Below are 17,787 nucleotides of genomic sequence, written 5' to 3' on the forward strand. Positions count from 1 at the left end.
GGAGCCCGATCCCACATGCACAAAGTCGGCACGCTTGGGCACAAGAAGCATTTTCCATTTTTCTTCTCCTGGCTCCGTTCCTTGCTGCCTGTGGTTCTTCTGCTCAGGGGGAAGAAGCAACCGCAGCCATAGGTGCCTGCAGGCAGCAGCCTCCTCCAGGTGGAGAGGCGAGTAGGTATGGAAACCTAGCATGTCTTAAACTGGTTTCATCTCTCTTTGCCCGTGTCTCTTTAGGAGAAGAAAAAGGCAGAGGAAAGGGAGGTGAGGGCAGGCACCCCAGAGTTTCTGCTTCGCTGCCCACGGGAATATCAATTTGCTGACCTGACACAGGAAAGGACGAAGGTGGGAATCATTGCAAACCTGCTCATGGCCATTAACAAAAGAAATGATGTGAGGACAAGCTGTGTTCAGTGCAGACCATCAGAATACGGTGGCATTAAGTATAACTGCAGGCCTAGCCCCAGGAAAGGTTTCCAGATGCTCGTGATACTAGGTACCCTCTCATCCAAACCTGACAAGTCGTCTACTTTCTCTGCAAAAGAATATGTGTATTCAGTCGCTCTGAAAAAGACATGTTATTACCTTTAATGGCCAAAAAAAATACAGCCTGAAAAAATCATATCAATTCTTAACTTTTTATTATGAGCTTTGACTAAGGCTGAATTCTTTGCTATTAATTTTAAAATGTCTCCTCTGATATTTTTCTGAAGCACAGAATGAAGACTTTCTGTAATTCCAGCTAAAGCCACAAACTGAGTACAGCCATCAAAAATGAGAACCATCTTTTTTTTTTCCAGAGCCAAACAAATAGACTTAGCCAAACAATGGAGAAAAGAACTGAGACAGACCGCTCGCACAATAGCTGGGTATAGGACTAAAATTACCATTAAAAATGCATATCTGTCCAATGTCTTGACGCCAGAAGTAGCTTAACATATAAACTCACTGAGGTATACTGCAATGCCAAAGATTCTACAATAAGAACATTAATTGTGGTCATTAAAAATACACACTGAAATTTGGAATACCATTAACAAGTACAAAATCAAGACAGAAAATAGCTACTGTCTTAAGATACAACCCTGGCTTAATAAATGAGACACCTCAAAAGTGCTGAAGTTTAACCACTTTAACAATTACATTTGAGTGTATTTTACCAAAAACAGTACAACTGCATAAAAACAGTTGTACGAGTATAAAATTGGCTTATGGTGTAATTATTTTCCTTCCCCTCTATGAAAGCTGTAGTAGCAACTTTATACAGAATATAACCATAGTCAGGTATAGCACATTCACTATCAGTTGTACACAGTGACAGCATAGTCAGGAAATTCCTTAAACAAAAATAACCTGGAAAATGTCCCTAAATTCAGGCCCTGGAAATACACATCTACCAAGAATTCTGCCAGCGTTAAGGATTTTGCAGCAGAGCCGTGCTTTTGGGGCAAAACAAGGATCTGAGGCAGCACAAGAGAAGTATCCAAGCAGGAGGACGTAGGAAAGTGCTGTATATGCTCCATCATGAGGATCAGAATTGCACACCTGGGGCTATAGTAGATCTAGCAGTGAAATACATGTCAACAGCTTCAGCAGTTCTCTAAAAACACCTAATTTCACTGAAATATGTGGCACTAATATGATATCACCCAGTTTTCACCTTCTCGCTCTCCCTAGCATACACATGAAGCCCACACATATAGAGCAGGAAAAACTTGAGAGATTGTAAAGGAGGTCTCATTAGTAGTGACGAGCCATTAAATTTTATTGCCACTACTACAGTTACCTCCGCTCCTGAGAAAGACTGAAATCAGCCACTTCCCAGTCAGTACTACTTAATATTATTCAACTTTTAAGCAAGTTAAGCTCTAGCATAGACCAAACTATATTTCTTTTACTTTTCTGTAGGCTGGAAAATGTGCTGAAAATGATACTGAAACAGATGCGTTGGCTTCCTTTGATGAAGCAGTCCAAAGCCTAACACAAGTAAATCAGGGATGAAGATACAATCACTTTGCTATTTAGTTTGGGGTTTCATAGTAGGCTGTGTTCTACCAGTTTAACTTTCTGACTTAGCTCTTGATGGGAGCCAGAGAACTTCAGAGCCAGCATGATGAAGCAGTATGAGCTATGCCTTTAGGCAGCAGGCAGTCATTAATCAACTTAGCTGCGAGTTGAAATGTCATCCTTCATTTTTTCATGATTAAAACTAAAAATACGCATTTACCAACAGAATGCAGAATAGAAGTAGTCTGTATCTGCAATGAGACCTAAGTGAATAGTGCAGAATCATCTTTCCAAGAGTCATTCCTCCCCTGCTGGCTTGTGAAAAAACAAGCCTTGTCAATTTTAAATCTTCCCAAAGAATATACTACTAATTAGAAGTGACATTAAAATTTGCCTCCTCTGCATGTAGACAAACACACAGTTGCAAACACACCTCCGTGCACAAGCAAGAAGACCCTCAAAGGTGGGCTGACCACTTCAGCAGAGATTGCCAAGCCAACTGTCATACCCCAGCACCCAGCTCTGCCTATAAACCCTTGAAATTAATATCCCTCCTCCTCTAGCAGCAGTAAATGTGCTGCCCACTACGAGGAAGGATCACTAAGGAGGTGGGAGCGACTGTTTAAGCCTCAGGGTTTATTTCTGAGTCGTTACCCTGCACAGCCTGGTCTCACTTGCTGCCCAGCCCTCCTCCAGGTTGCACATCTGGGCTAAATACTCGACCTATATAGAGAGCCTGTGACAGGAAATACCTAAAATCAATCCAACTTGGTTTTAAAACCTTTTATAAAGTGTAAGTCTCAGTTTTATGGAGACCTGGTGTGTCTGCTCTAGCAGTGAGTTTAGACATTTATACTTTTTTTTTTTTCCCTAACATCACATCTGTTGTTATTATTTCATATGAAATAATAAGAGGAATGAATAAAAACAAACACTTCTCGTAAAGCATAGAAGTCACCGTAGTGCCTGGAGCTATTGCTCAATGGTTTCAGAAGAAATTTGTGTGGTTACAATTAACCTGAACTCAAACTTTGTGCTCCTTTCTAACCCTGAAAAAGGAATCAGTTTGTATTTTCTAGAGCACAGTAGAAGAAAAAAAATAAGTTTAGTTGGTTTGTTTGCTTCTCAATTATTCTTTTTGATGAACATGTTTCTTTAATTGCATGGTTGATTCAAGCACAGCTCTAAAAACAGTACTAAAAAGTCAGAAGTGGCTAATACATTTAAAGTCCCAAACGGTGGAAAACTGTTTCAACGAAGGGATGAAAAATTGGCCAAGTGCGCACAGAAAATAACCAGAGGTTCTTCAGATATACCCAGAAGTTCTGAAAAGCAAAAGATTTAGGAACTCATATAACAGAGCTTTCTTCTTTCCTTTAAAGCACCCTATGTCCAAGCTGTTGCACCCTTGAGAAGCGCCCTGAGAGCAGAGTATTTAAGAGATCAAAGCAACAGGAAGTAAAACTTCAAGAAACAATTAAATCTCAAAGATATGAGAAAATCAAATCCAGGCATGGATTGAAATGTGACTGCCCTCATTTAAAAAAAAAAAAAAAAAAAAAAAAGCATAAAGAGCAGAGGAGTGGAATTGCTGGGGTGCAAGGGGGGGTGCAGGAGGGACAATTCTCCCGGGAACAGGTCTCTGACTGGCATTTGGGCTCACTGTGGGGACACAAACCTCAGGGCAGCACAGGAATCCCGCTGGAAAATGCATCATCGATGAAGAAATCTAAGGACAGAACCCAGCTTGCAAAGGCAATTAATTATTCCCTAAAGTAATTTCTGTAGAAGGCGTGATTTTTATGGAGCTCAGGATACACACATGCACTCTCCCTTTCCCACATTTCACCAGCTGTGCTTCCCATGAGCTTTTGCTCATCTTCCTAAAGGATTGCAGCTTCCAGATGACTTTTTAGCTTTCACATGTCCATTGTGAAGATGGCACTTCGCACATACTGTATTCCCTCCATTTTACTTCCCCTTCTCTGCCTGCCCTCAAACTGTCACAGAAAAGCCAATTTAGGGAACTAAACCACCACCAACAACAACAAAAAAATGCCTCAAGCCCAAGCTAGCACCAGGATTCTGTGGTTTTAAAAGCTCGGTTAATATCTTTTAAATTTTGAGCACTCAGCATTTTCACAAGCCTCTGAGCTTCCTGCCTGCAGAAAGAGAAATGCTAAAAATACCATGAGAAAGACATGGCTGTCGATATTTCTGAGCTGACCGGAGGGAAGAACTGGAGGTTCGGCAGGGAAGCTGTAATGAAGCTCCAGCTCCACGCTTCAGCAAAGGAGCTGAAACAGTTCACGCAAGGTTCAGACAAATATCCCAAAGGGTAGGCACCTCTCCAACTCAAATGACTGAGTGTTCAGAGGTCCTTCTTCCCTCGTCCAGCTTCCTACGATCTTGCAGCTTTATGCAGCCCGCAAAAGATTCCCCAAATCCATTCTGTCTAAACATCCCTTCTGCTTTGTTTAACAATTCAGCCCTGGTCCAGCAAAGGCTCATAATCACAGGTTAAACATTTAGCCCATAGGAGGCTTCCCTGATTCAAAGCTAAGTGTGTCAGAAGCTTCAAATGATATGAAATGTGAGTTATTAGTGAGTTTAAAGTGGCATGCACGCACGTCTACTTGCTCAAGGCTGAAAGCCCAAAGATCTAAACTAAAGGCAATGCATTTACCAGCTTGTGGACCCAGTGAGGACTGCTCAGGAAAGCATTCAGAAAAACCCTAATTTATACCACTTGCCCAGTGAAGTTTGACATCCTATCCCTGCAGAAAAGTGTCATGCTAGCAACAGCCCATGTTGTCACCAAGAGAATCCTCGTCTCCTCTGCAAAACATGAATGTGCTAATGTGAAAAGTGCAGGCTGTGATTTGGGACTTATTAACTCAGCTGCTGCCTTGGAGAGCCCATCCTCCTTCCCACCCACAGGAGCTGGAAGTATTTACTAAGTATAGGTATTCTGCACTTGAAAAGCTGTGGAATAGAGAAAGCATACCCCCCCTCCCCCCGCCCCCATTTTTCAACTTGCTAATTGGGAGGAAAAAATCTGATTCAGGATTAATGAACAGAAATATGGAATGATTTTGCAGAGTAATAGTTCTGTCTTATCTTCTCTCCACTTTTTCAAATAGCTCTGTGGCATTATAGCTCCATAACTCCATACTAGCATATTTTTATCATACTTTGAAATTTCCCACTCTATTCCTTGTGTAAGAGTGTAGGATCTCTACATGTATGGTCACCATTTGACTAGCATTCAAGCATCAAAAAACCCTAGTACATATTTGCTGTTTGCATATTAGCAACATCAAACAATTCAGATGTGTCTGCAATATTTTGTATTCCACATGCTACTGGCCTTCATCATGATTTGGATTATTTAGAAAGTAGACCTACAAGATTTTTCTCCCCCTCTTTTCATTTAATAGCTTAAAATAACACTGAATGCTTTCAGCTGCTGTTGAGAGCTTTGCTCTTTGTTCATTGTGGACTTAAACTATTGCTTGCAAACAGACATCGCTCTTTTTTTTGTGGAAGGGTTTTCAGATCCTAAGCAATAAGCAGTAGTTTTGCAGAAAAATTGGATCAAGAGTGTATTACACCTCATATTTTCTTCTCTTTTTAAATAAAGAATTCAGTCATTCAGGCAGAGAGCAGATGCTATACGTTGTGATTTCAGTGACCAGATACCTCAACGCTCATTCCTCCTGCGCTGCAAGTTTGGCAACTGAGGAATTTATCCATTTTCTTCTCTGAGCCTCACGCATCGCACCCATCTCTGGGCCTCTGCAGTACCTGGGCTCACCTTGTCAGCATTTTCAAAGGTCTTTGGAAGAAGACTCAGCTTTCTGCCTCTATATATGATCCCCCAATCATCTGTTGCACTACAAGATGGAAAAAAGATCCTGGGGGGGGACCCCTTTTTGTCACTTGTATTTATCTAATGAAATACCTGATGCAAAGGAACCGGACCAGATGTGAGACACTCATCTGAGCAGCCTGCAAAAGTTTTGGATAACAGTCCTCTGCTGGGATCCAAAACCATCCAGAGGAGCCTGAGGAAAAAAATATCTGCCAAAAGAGCTGTAAGACATTTTTCTCTTTGTCTTAGCCGGGGTGTGTGCTGGACCTTGGCTATGACCAGCCCTGGCTACTCATCCTCTCCTCTCCTCAGCCCTCTATACACCAGCAGCGTAAGAGCTATTGCCTCACCTTAGGGGAAGTCCCCTGCTCCAGTGACATACACTGAAGACTGGGGCATGTCCCCATGCTGTTGGGCCACCTGTATCCCGGAGAGATCCGAGTCCAGAGTTATCATGGGAAATTCCAGCCTTCCCTCCAGCCATGTGTACAGGCCATATATAACCCAGAGATACTTTTGGCAAAGTTCTCGATGGAATTGTTCCTTGGAATTTGAAGTGCGTAAAGAAAGTGCAGTTTAAATACTCTGTGGGATAAAACTGGGTCTAGCCTTTGGGGTAGGGCACTTGCCATCCAGCTCATGATGGTAAATATAATTCTATTTCCAAAATGTTTTATGTAACTTCTCAGTATATAAGAAATTAAGGGGGAAAAGAGAAAAATCATGTCGTCAAAGGCTGAAGTTTTAAGTTCTACTTTTAGGCAATCACGTATGAAAGGCTGTTTGGCTGAAACTGAAGTTTGTGTTCTAAGTCAGTAAAAAAATCTTTGGGAGGGTTGAAATCTGGTCCTATGTTCGGACATCCTCTGTCATGTGTATGGGGGGGGGGGGGGAAAGAGTGTGTTAAAGCCAAATCTGGCATAAAGGGTGGTTGTAATGGTGGTGGTAGGGAGTGCTTACATCCAGATTTGAGATCAGCTTTTCTAAGATACTTTGAACTTTTCTCTTCATTTGACAGATGTTTTAGGAGGACCCTGAAAGTAGAGAGGAGCCATAAACCTGTCACCATAAAACACTCTATCTCTGAAGAGGCGAACATAAAAATACTCTAATTTCTGGGAAAGAATGAGAAAGATGGTTTTCAGTTGCTCCCATTGCAAACACCATCTCCCAGCACACCGCAATGATTAACGCGCTCGGGCAGTTTACAGTAAATCTTAGATGTGTTAGAGGAAGGAGATACTTGGCCTGGCTCTGTGCCCTCTTGTCAAACATAACTCCCCTTGAAATGGGAAACTGTTTTGCTTTCTGAGGTTCATAGGAGGAAACAGGTAAAAGGCAAAGGTTCCCCTTTAGATCCCAGCCAGGAGGATCAATCCTGTAGAGCCAAAAAGAAGGGAAATGACAAGGAAACTGCTAAATCTGTGATATGTGGGAGTGTGAGGAAGAAATCAGCTACAGGAAGTACTTAAGCACATAATCTAAGCAAGCAAATCAGATCTAGGAAGCTCTGTTGGCCATTGTCTGGATGAGCTATTGATGCCCAAAAGAAAGAAGAACCACCTGAATACAGGACTCTGGTGCTGAAGCCAACAGAGTCCCAATATAGCACAGGTGAACGCTGTACCTATCGTATCTAGTAGTGTCTCTTTCTGGATGGTGAAGACCTGTCTGCCATGTACTAGGATTCAAAACTGAGCATTTGCCTGTCCATGTCTCCTGAATGGAGGTGATTATTATGGTATTTGTATTAGCTCTCAATGAATGAAATAGAGAAATATTGACTACAGTTTCCATCACTACCACCAAAACAATCACTACCTGTGGCTATATATCTAAGGACAGGAGCTTTCTTAGATTGCAATCTGTTGTCAAGCACAACACTCTTTCAAAACTCCTGTATTTTTAGAAGTTTATAACTATAAAAATGCACATAATCCTTTAATATAGACTTCATGAAGTTCTAAGTTGCATTGTTAGTTGAACTTGGTCCTTGGGAATCATGTTGATTATAGAGACCACTATTGCCAGGTACATACCTCACATAATTCACAAGCAGCCCAAGTCATGTAAGAATTCTGTCAGGCAATTCATTAAAAAAAAAAAAAAAAAAAAGATAAAACACAAAATAGATCTATAAGCGATTAATCAAAAAAAAAAAAAAAGAGAGAGTTCCATTAATCAGGTTCACTATTCATTTTGAAAGTAATATTTTCCATGTCAGCAGCTAGAAACTAGAGTAGGTACATTGTGTAGCAGAAAGAAGTAAAAAGAGATCTAAGCTGCCAGTACATGAACTATGTTTAACTTATGTATACAACAACTTTTCTTACGTTCCTTGTTTGGACTGTTCGATGCAGCAGCGCTTTTGCAGATACAGCATCCTGCTAATTCTTGTGTTAAAGCAGGAGCAGAACTGTATCATTAACTATAATTTACAGACCTGTACATTTAGAGGGTTTCCATACTGTAAATAACCACAAGTAAACAGAATATTAATCCTATATCTGGGTGCTTCCACTACTAAATCAGATACTCAACTTCACCCATGAGCCATAGTTACTGGAAGTCACTATGGTCCGCTGAAGCTCGCCAGCTTTTTTGCTATTTTCTATAATATCAAATCCCAGCAGACACACTGTGACGCAGCCCCACGCAGACCATGCAGTGCAGGTTTGGGGCTCACTCGTGTCGGAATAGGAAATCATTCACTTTTCCTAATCCAAGAGTAAAATGTGTTTCTCCAGCTCTGACACAGTATTAGTAGCTCATAATTTTTTACCAGACATTCTTGTAAAATGCACTCTACAGTGTATTGGGCCTGATTCCCGTTTATAAGATAGCTCCTTTAAACACCCCTCCAGAATCAGAAAGTCACTTTTAAGCCTCTTTTTGTTTAGAAAAATGATGCAGATTGCTGTGGAAATAAGGAATGAAAACCTTTATCTTTTCTCGTCTCCGTTTAACCTATAGTAACATACCAGCTTGCCAATGCCAGTATGTTACCCACCACAAGAGGAGTATTTTATGTCCAAAATGGGACTTAGATATCTATCAGCAGACTCACCAGACCACCCTTTGTAATTTAATTCAAACAGGGCTAGAGAGATTAACAGCTAAACCCGAGTACTCTAAAGATGCTTTAAATGATCCCCACATACTTCCTCTGATGTCTTCATAGGCACTCTGACTCTCTGAGTCACCATCTGGCATCTCTTCATTCCCCCTCTTGTTTTTCTCACCTTTTTTTTGTTGCCATTTTTAGCTATGGGTAGAAAAGAGAAACAGTTTTCCTTTTACACTTGTCAAGCTGATTTAGCACTGCCTGGTGACTGCACGAAGAATAAAATGCCTTGCTCCTCTCTGATGGTGCTCCATCCCTTCCAGCTCACAGCAGACACCCCGAGGACCCTGTTCTTCCCCACACCGGGATGATAAAACCACAGGGGAATGGAATCACAAGTGTTCCTTTGGCTGTGCTACAAGGAAATTAGAAACCTGCTTGCATCAGAAGTGGTGAATTAACATTGCCATGTGCTTTACTAACGATTTAATGTAGGTGTTTTTCATTACTTGATCAGAAATGTAAACACCCCACCAAACACCTTTTGAAGTCAATATAGTTGACTTTAATAGTTGACTAATAGTCAGAAATAGCGAGAGAAAGGCTTCCAGAGGAGCAAGGCTGGTCCCTGAAAGAGGTGGATGTGCTCAGTGACCAGCATCACCTGTGGCTCGGGAAAAGATGTCCCCATCAGGAAAATAATCAGACAGCAGCTGTGTTAGAGACCCATCTTGGGGCTGGCCACAGTGTCCTCTAAACATTCTTATTTCCATTTTCCATGCGCTTTATTCTTGTCTGGGGATGGATAGTGTGTTCAGGCAGGTTACTGAGAAGTAACTTCTACACTGGAGATGTAACTGCACAGATACGACGGCCACGACCACCCCTGAATGAAATCCCATGTGAAAATTGAAGGAAACTCGAATGCTCCCTTTGATTCATGGCCTATTGAATTAAATAGGACTAAACTGTCCATTCAGGTAGCTCCCAGGGACAGAAAGATTAAAGGCGATTGTCTGTTTCTAACGTGAGTGATCATTCCCATCACCTCTGTTTTCTCCTGGTGAATGCCTGTTTGAGGTGAGTAAAGGCTATGGAGCGTTTTGCATGTGTAATCACTGGATATTAAAAGGCAAATAATTTTGGCTACATCAGAGCTTTGCTTGTTCCTGTTTTCCTGAAGTACCCCAAAACCTAGTGTTAAAGGCACATATTTATATGTTCATTTCAAAAAGTCTTGCTTTATAAAACAAGCAGTACCACAAGACATAACCTCACCAGAAGCCTGACAAGAAGATGAGACCTAATGCATCCTTTGCATAATAACAATATGAGCACAAGCAACGACTATGTGTGAATATAATAATCAGCTCTGTACACAGACAACAAATCTTTCGGTAGTCTGCTTTTTAGATAGACAGTGAATTGGGCAAGATTCAAAAATCCCAGGAATAAAAAGGCTCAGACATTGAAAATTCAAGAAATTACTTCTTCTGCACCATACCTTCCACTTCCACTACTTCATCTTTTCGACAGATTCTAAGTTCACATAGCTGACAGAAGACTTCATTCCAAACCCAAAAGAAATAAATGAAATTTGATTGTGAACCATCGGATTGACCTGTCTAGCCAGCTCACTGAACAGAGAATAACATTAAAAACCAAGAATGAATTCAAATAATGAGTGACCTGTGATATGCTGGCATTTCAGGAACAAGTCTAGACTCAGGTTCATACTATTAAAATCTCCTCAGTGAAACCATCCCCTTTTTAAAGAGGTATTTTTCTCACCTTAAAAATTAGTTTGAATTCAGAGAAGGCTGCTAGGATAATTATCATAGAAAACGGTTTTCCCTAGCATAATCAAATGTGTTTATTCTTTTTTTTTTTTTCTTCATGTTACATTATTCATTGAAGCCATGGGTAAGGAAAGATGCTAATCAAAAAGGTTTGGCCAGTTTTGAGGGCATTGCTCATTATTCATTCTTAGTCATCCTTTGTCCTCTTTTGTTGTGACATTCTTTAAAGGATGGGCTCTTAAATGGAATGGCTATGTTACATTTCATTATTCTACATATATGTAGAAGTGGTAAGGAGAAAATAGAAGCTGGTAGATGAAAGAAAGCTCATTAAAAGCCACAGGTTTTCATCTTTGCTTGTCACATCTGGCAATTAGGATGTGATACAGGTCATATTAAAATTCATGGGATATGCACCTAGGGCCAATGAGTTCATTCTTAAAAGTTGCTAGTATAAGAAGTTTTAAGCAAAAGCTTTAAAATTACAATCTACAGTCTAGGTCACAGGAGTGCTCCACTTTCTCTGGGCTTCTTAGGAATGGAAGCCAGCTACAAGGTTTAGGAAAGGGGATACCAGTGGGCTAGAAAACAGCAGCACTGGTAATTACCCAGCACAGTGATAATCCTGGGCTTATTTATTCCCAGTTCCTGTACGAGTCATTTATCACTGAATAGCCTCCGCTTAAATACCAGCCTAGGTACGCAGTCATCCCCCAACCTTCGCTTCACCCTCCGATTCGGTTCCCTAAGCCAAAAGCCGGTTTCCCGTCCCCCCCGAATCTCTTCTGTATTCCCAGCTCCCGCCCCAGCTCCCTTCACACCTCTCCCTCTAAGCTCCCCGACGCGCTGCCGAAAGCCACCGCCGGCTCCGCTCCCTGCCAGACCCACGCCGGTCGCCCGCCCCGTCTGGCTTTCGGCCCTTGCGTTCTGCTCAAAGGCACCTTGCCAACGTTTCTAATGACTTTTTCTCCTAGCCAGAGCTCTGAGGCGTTACCCCGTCTTCAACGTGCCAGCAAAGTTCAATATGCTGGACTCAAATGTCTTTAGAAAACTTTTACTTTGGTGACTCTCTTTGCTCCCAGACTTCCTCCTCACTCTAGGTACGCCTTCAGCCTGCCTGTTTTCAGACTTTTCCATCTTTGCTCTAGCTAATCCCATCCAAACCCACAATTTTGGCAAGCAATGCTGATTCACAGGCTACCTTTTCCTTCTTTTTTTCCTTCTGTTCTGGCTGGAAACCTGGTGTATCTTGCTGACCCCTTCTTAAGTGCTTTCAGCTATCAGTCCAATGCCTTACATACCACTCTCTCAGATCTTCTTCCTAGGAACAAATTCACCATTCAAATGCCAGTAACACCATAAACTTGTCATGTTTTTAACTTCACACCCACTTCAGGTCTTTATCGCCATTTTGCACCAAAAACTTTCCAGTTTTTCCTGAATGACATCTCTCTGATTCAGCTTTTCCTCATCATTCACTCACTGATCTTTCTCCAAGCCTTCATTATCTCATATCTTGATAAATGCCTCAATTAATGTACTATCAGCCTATTTTTATACATTCAAATTCCTTCTGCAAGATAATTTTCATGGTTGCTTGCATTGGCCATTTATCCCCTTTTTGCCTTCCCTTGCTGACTCCTCCTCAGACACGTGGTCCAGTGAGATCTTGACCCATCCAAGAGATTCCTATGCACTACATAAAATAAAAAAAACTAACAAACCAAAAACCTTAAGAATTACATTGTTGAACAGGTGGCAACATTACACAAAAATAAACAAATACGGGTCAAGTAAACAGTGATGCAGCTGAAGAGTTTCATCAAGCCTGTCCGGGGAAAGCAACAGATAAGACAAGGCAAAAGAAATCATGATTACTACACACACGCACATGTTGGATTGCGCAGATATCCAACACTGGAAGACCTGTGAAATACAAAATAGATGTGCACTAGGATCCCATTCTGAGCCCTGCCATATAAATAAACCCTACTCCTTTATTTTCTAAAGGCAGTCAGAACTGAGGTATGGCCAGAGCAAGAACTACTATAACAAGTACAAGTTTTGTAAATCAAATCAAAATTGCAGATTTAATTGTGGCGGGTTTGGGTGCAATAGGATTGACGATGGGAACTATTGAGTCATGTTCCAGAGCGATGTGCGACACTGAGCAGTGTTCGTGGGGACCTCAGCCCCATAAACCTCGCCGTGATGAATTTTTGCCTGTATGCAGACAGACCTCCAAACCATCTGTAGGAATCTGCCCCACAGATGGTAGCTGAGACGGCATACATTAAACTCTATTAAAGGCCTCATAAAAGAAAAACATTGACATTAACAAGACTCTTTCCACTGATTTGAATGGGCTTTGGATAGTGGCCTAAACAAACAAGGATGGAATTAGAAAATGGAAACATGTATATACAGAAACTGTCAATCCAACTGTTTACCTTCCAAGGATGACCTAGTACCACTTCATTTATGAGTCATTTAAAGGGCAAGGAGGCAGGCTGATATTTTTAACTGTAATCTGAATCGAGTATTTGCAAATATTGATTCTAATAATACTTAAAAAAACCGCCAACACATTGCAACCCCACGGGCATCAATAGGCTTTCTCTCTACATTAATATTTCACAGATTGAAAATATCTATATTCTCACCACCTTCAGGAATTAGCTTAAATAAATTGAGCCTGTGTCATCTGTTATGTGCCGTGTCCTTCAGACTGCTATATTTGATTGCAACTTTGATTCAAAGCTAGGGCTGATCAGTACCAGCTGCTCAGCCAAAGGGCAGATCACACATTCCCGTTCCTCCGCTTTCTTCATCCCAGCTCCCAGCCAGACTATTGTTTGTTACAACTAATTAATCCCACATGCCCCGGCTGCCAGTGAGCCTCACAAAAAGCAAATTTTTGTATTTACTGCATGTCCAATAAATCAATTCCACTTCCAGATATATGTATAAACACATAAATGTATACATATAGACACAACACATTTATTTACACAGCCAGATTTATAGTTACTATTCATGGATATCTGTTTGGGAACTGCTATTATTATTTCTAGTCATCCTCTTAACAGCCCAACTGTGAGAAATTATAGGTAGGTATTATTATTTAGGCATCACTGTGAGGGGCCAGATTGTCAGATCTTCATTTCAGACCGATCCCTGGTGACACGGTGACATGGCACTGAGCATTGGAGTCACTGCACCGGCAGGACCCGGCCCTTGCCCTCCGTTGGGAGAGGAGAAAGGAGAAATTTCAAATATTATAGCCAGAACTTTTAACATTGTCTGCAGTTAAAATTGCCTGACACTTCCTGCTAAAACCCTCCTGTTTTCACTTACATCTTTAACAAATGGTAACCATTCTCTTTGCTGGGCGTTTGCCTTAGGGCTTATTATGGCTATTTCAGTTAAAATAGTTCAGCTGCTCCCGAGGAAATACACCGCATTTTCCCATATTAAAGTAAGTCTAACAGCCAGTTTGTCGAGTTGGTGTCCAGCCTCCATGCGCTGGAGCAAGGAGCGAAAGCTTGGTGGAGGGCATCGGTTGTTTGTTGTACCTCTGGCTATTTTTTTAAAAGCTCATAGGCGTTATAACCTCTTCTTGCACATGGCTGGTGAAAGCTTTGAGCTTGGTAGCTCAGCTGTGCCAAAAGAACATGTGCCTGCTGCGGCAGCAAGGACTGAGTTATTTCCAGCTGCTTTTGGTGGGACATCACGAGCCTCTCCCGTGCTCCCCTTCATCTTGCGCTTGGCCATGTGGAAGAAGAGGAGGAGGCTGAGGAAGGATCTCACCTGACTGCAGAAATAAAATGACTGCCTGGACTCAGAGAGTCAGGTAGGGTGGAAGGTAAAATGCAGTAAATCAGGAGATGAAACTTGCACAAGTCAACTGGCTGGCGCACAATGGAGTGTTTTCTGCGGAAGGTTTGGGGAGGTCTTTTTATCCTTTTCTAATTCCATCATTCCCTATACAGAAAAATGAATGTGATTCCATTGGTAAAATCAAACATTCTTAGGAAATGACCAAATTCAGACTACCCATAAAACCTCAGTATGCTCCCCTAGTAGGTCAGCAGTGTAATATAGTCTGAATTTTGTACTGCTATCCCTACGGTGCAGGAACCAAACCAGGTTTGGGAGGGACGAGTGTTCCATAATGATGGAGGTAATTATTTGTAGAGCTGCTGCCTTCTCTGCACCTGTAAGGTGCTTGGTGCAGTGGATGGGGAACAAGGAATACGCTTGTCCATAACGAGAAATGAACATTGCCCTCACAGATTGGATGCTATCCTCATCGCTGTCATGGTGCTCTGTGTTTGGTGGAGTATGTCTGAAATGGTGGTGTTGGGGAAATTGGGGAAAAAAACGATGGGGAAGGTGAAAGCAGAGCTGAACTGCAGAACATCCCACTACAGGCTGGAAAACTATTGTCTCCAGCACAATGAAGAAGCCTGGTACTTAATTAGGTAGCTTTAAAACCTCTGCGTCGCCCATGGTTAGATAATAAACCTAATAAGCCAGTCCTTGAGACGGTCCAGGCAGTGCCGTGTGCTTGGGAAGCTGCTGGTCCCCGAGGGAGCCACCGGCACAGATGTCTCGTGTCTCTGCTCCCTGAGACAAGGTGGATTTGCTGTCATCTGTGATTTCAGCCTTGAGTTACACGGGCAATCCAAACTGGCTGCCCCACAAACGGTTTTCCAGATTTCAGAAATGGTATTTTCTTATCACTATTAACTATTATAAACGCTCATATCTTTGCTAATCAAAGGCTAATTAATTTCTGTTAGTGTTAACATTAAATTGAAAATATTTTCTTTATTATCTGCTAGATGTAACAGGGAAAAGTTAATGTCACTCTACAACCCTTGATCCTCTGTTTTGCTGTACTGCAGGTATTAATGGCTCTAAATTGCAAACTTTGTGCCCTATGCTCGAGCAGCTAACATTAAAAGTTTCCTTCTGAAGTAAAGGGGAGTTCAGCTGTAGGGAAGGGGGATTTGGCCCCAAATTTTAAAACTCTAAAGTTCATCACATGGGCCAAACTCACTCCGAAGTGTCCCAAACCAGCAAAGTACCTACTGTACATTCAGAAAACGCAGAAAGAAAATACTCTTCTTTCAAGGTGGTGCAATGGGAAAAGCTGATCAAGATTCTGCAAACTTTAATAGCTGCATATTTTCATCTAATCAAATGCAGAAAATAGAAAATGGAATAAAGGATGGCCTTTTTTATTATAAGGCATTTTTGTTGCTATGTAATTTCTTTATTTTAGAGGTCAATAATCAAATTGAGCTTGTTATGGCTTAGTCTTTTACAGGAAGATCTTTGTTTACGTATCTTCCTCTGGAGTGCTTTAAAGTGACATCTCAAAGAAATTCACAGGTTTATAAGTAAAATTAATTCAGGAACCTCTCAGATTAAAATGACAAGGGATAAAGTAGGGTGTTACCATATACAAGTAGCTTTTACTACGGAATCTGCCTCTCTTCTTTTCCTTAGAGAACAGCAGCTTTAACAGCAAGCCAGTTGTCAAGTGCAATTAAGGAAAAGTCCCTATACTAGCTAGAGTGCAGCATAAATAATCCATTACCACTCTGAAACCTCTTTACTTGATGAGGAAAGGGTTAAAAACCCAGCAAAAGTTCTGTAGGATATTAAAAATAAATGTGTTGTCATCAGCATCACCACGAGCACATTTATTGTTATTATTACCAAGACTGCCATTAACTGGATATTCATTAATGTTAAAAGTCACAGTCAGCATGAGATTCAGCAGACTCCACGCTCTGGAGGAGGAGGTGGAAAGTTACCTGGTGGAGTTTCAAGAATGGTTTTTCCTTTTTTGTTGCTTTTCTTCGGTTTTAACTCTTTCCTGCTCGGTTTGAACCCTGGGTGCTCCTCTGTCGCTGCAGCACGGATAGGTCCTTCCTCTCCAGGTTGCTCCGTGAAAGGAAAAAACTCTTCACCGGGATACGGAAAGGAATAATAATGATCCCTGTTGCTAATCTCCTGCAGGTAATAATCCTGATCGTCCATGGGGACAGCCCGGGACACATCTCCCAGCAATGCCAGCCCAAAGGCGCAGAGAGCGAGGCAGAGTTGAGAAGAACATGAGCCTTTCTTGCTAAGGGCAATCATTATCGTTCGCTTTTGCAGAAATCTCCTCCGCCAGTCCCAGAACTTTATTTGGAAACAGGGAAAACGGAGAGCCTTGGCAGCTGGCGATCCCCCCCCCCCCTCCAGGAGACGCAGAGGGCTGAAGGAGCCTGCCTGCGAAAAATGCCTCCGCTTTGGGCTAGTTTTGCAAAAGTTGCGAGGAGCGCAGCGGGATGGAGGGCTGCGGAGGGAGGGGGCAGGACGGGGATGCATGTGATCGTCGGGCTCACCAGCCAGACAGACGGACAAGCGCTCTGCTCCGCCGGCGTTTGGCAGGTGGGATCTCCAGCACGGTTAGCTTGCTGCTTTTCCTCTCCTGCCTTTCATTATTTTTTTTTGTTGTTGTTGCTGTCGTTGCCTCTTTCTCCCCCCAAAAACAGAGTTACGAGACAGTTTCAGCTAAATCCCCTAACAGTTCCTTTAGTCTTCCCGCACGCAGCTGATCCAAGAGAGCATTTATTCAAAGAAAAGTAAACTTGGCAGCCAGCCTTTGCCTCCCAGCCTGTGTACAAAAGTGTTTCCCTCCCCCAGGAGATGCTGTGCAGACGGGGGTGGGCACACGGAGCCGGGAATGAACCCTGCCTGCGGCTGGCAGGGTTGATCTGCCTGTACTTTGACCCTGGGCATGCATGAAGATACGTGTGATGTGGGTCTGTGGCAAATAATCTTCATTCCATAGACCTTGTGCTATATTCCCTTTCATGTTTTTATTTTTTTTTTTTTTTTTACCTTTTACAAATGTAGGATCCCTCGCCAGCACTGATCTCAGCCCCCTTTGTTTATATTAGTTTATATATATATATCTAAAACTTAAGTATAGTTTATGTATAATTATGCTAATTATTTTTTTTTCATATATAGATATATGTTAT

The 17,787-nt window shown here is 41.9% G+C and overlaps 1 protein-coding gene across 1 annotated transcript in view; it reads right to left on the reverse strand.

Annotated features, from left to right (window-relative positions):
* Window positions 1-17,474, reverse strand: part of CPXM2 (carboxypeptidase X, M14 family member 2) — a 79,788-nt gene extending 62,314 nt beyond the window's left edge. The window contains exon 1 of the mRNA XM_075026571.1: window positions 16,570-17,474. Coding sequence (XP_074882672.1) covers window positions 16,570-17,128 — 559 coding nt within the window. The 5' untranslated portion in view covers window positions 17,129-17,474. The remainder of the gene's footprint in view (window positions 1-16,569) is intronic.
* Between the last annotated feature and the right edge of the window lie 313 nt (window positions 17,475-17,787).

Source organism: Buteo buteo, chromosome 4 (assembly GCF_964188355.1).
Source record: "Buteo buteo chromosome 4, bButBut1.hap1.1, whole genome shotgun sequence".
Lineage (NCBI taxonomy): Eukaryota > Metazoa > Chordata > Aves > Accipitriformes > Accipitridae > Buteo > Buteo buteo.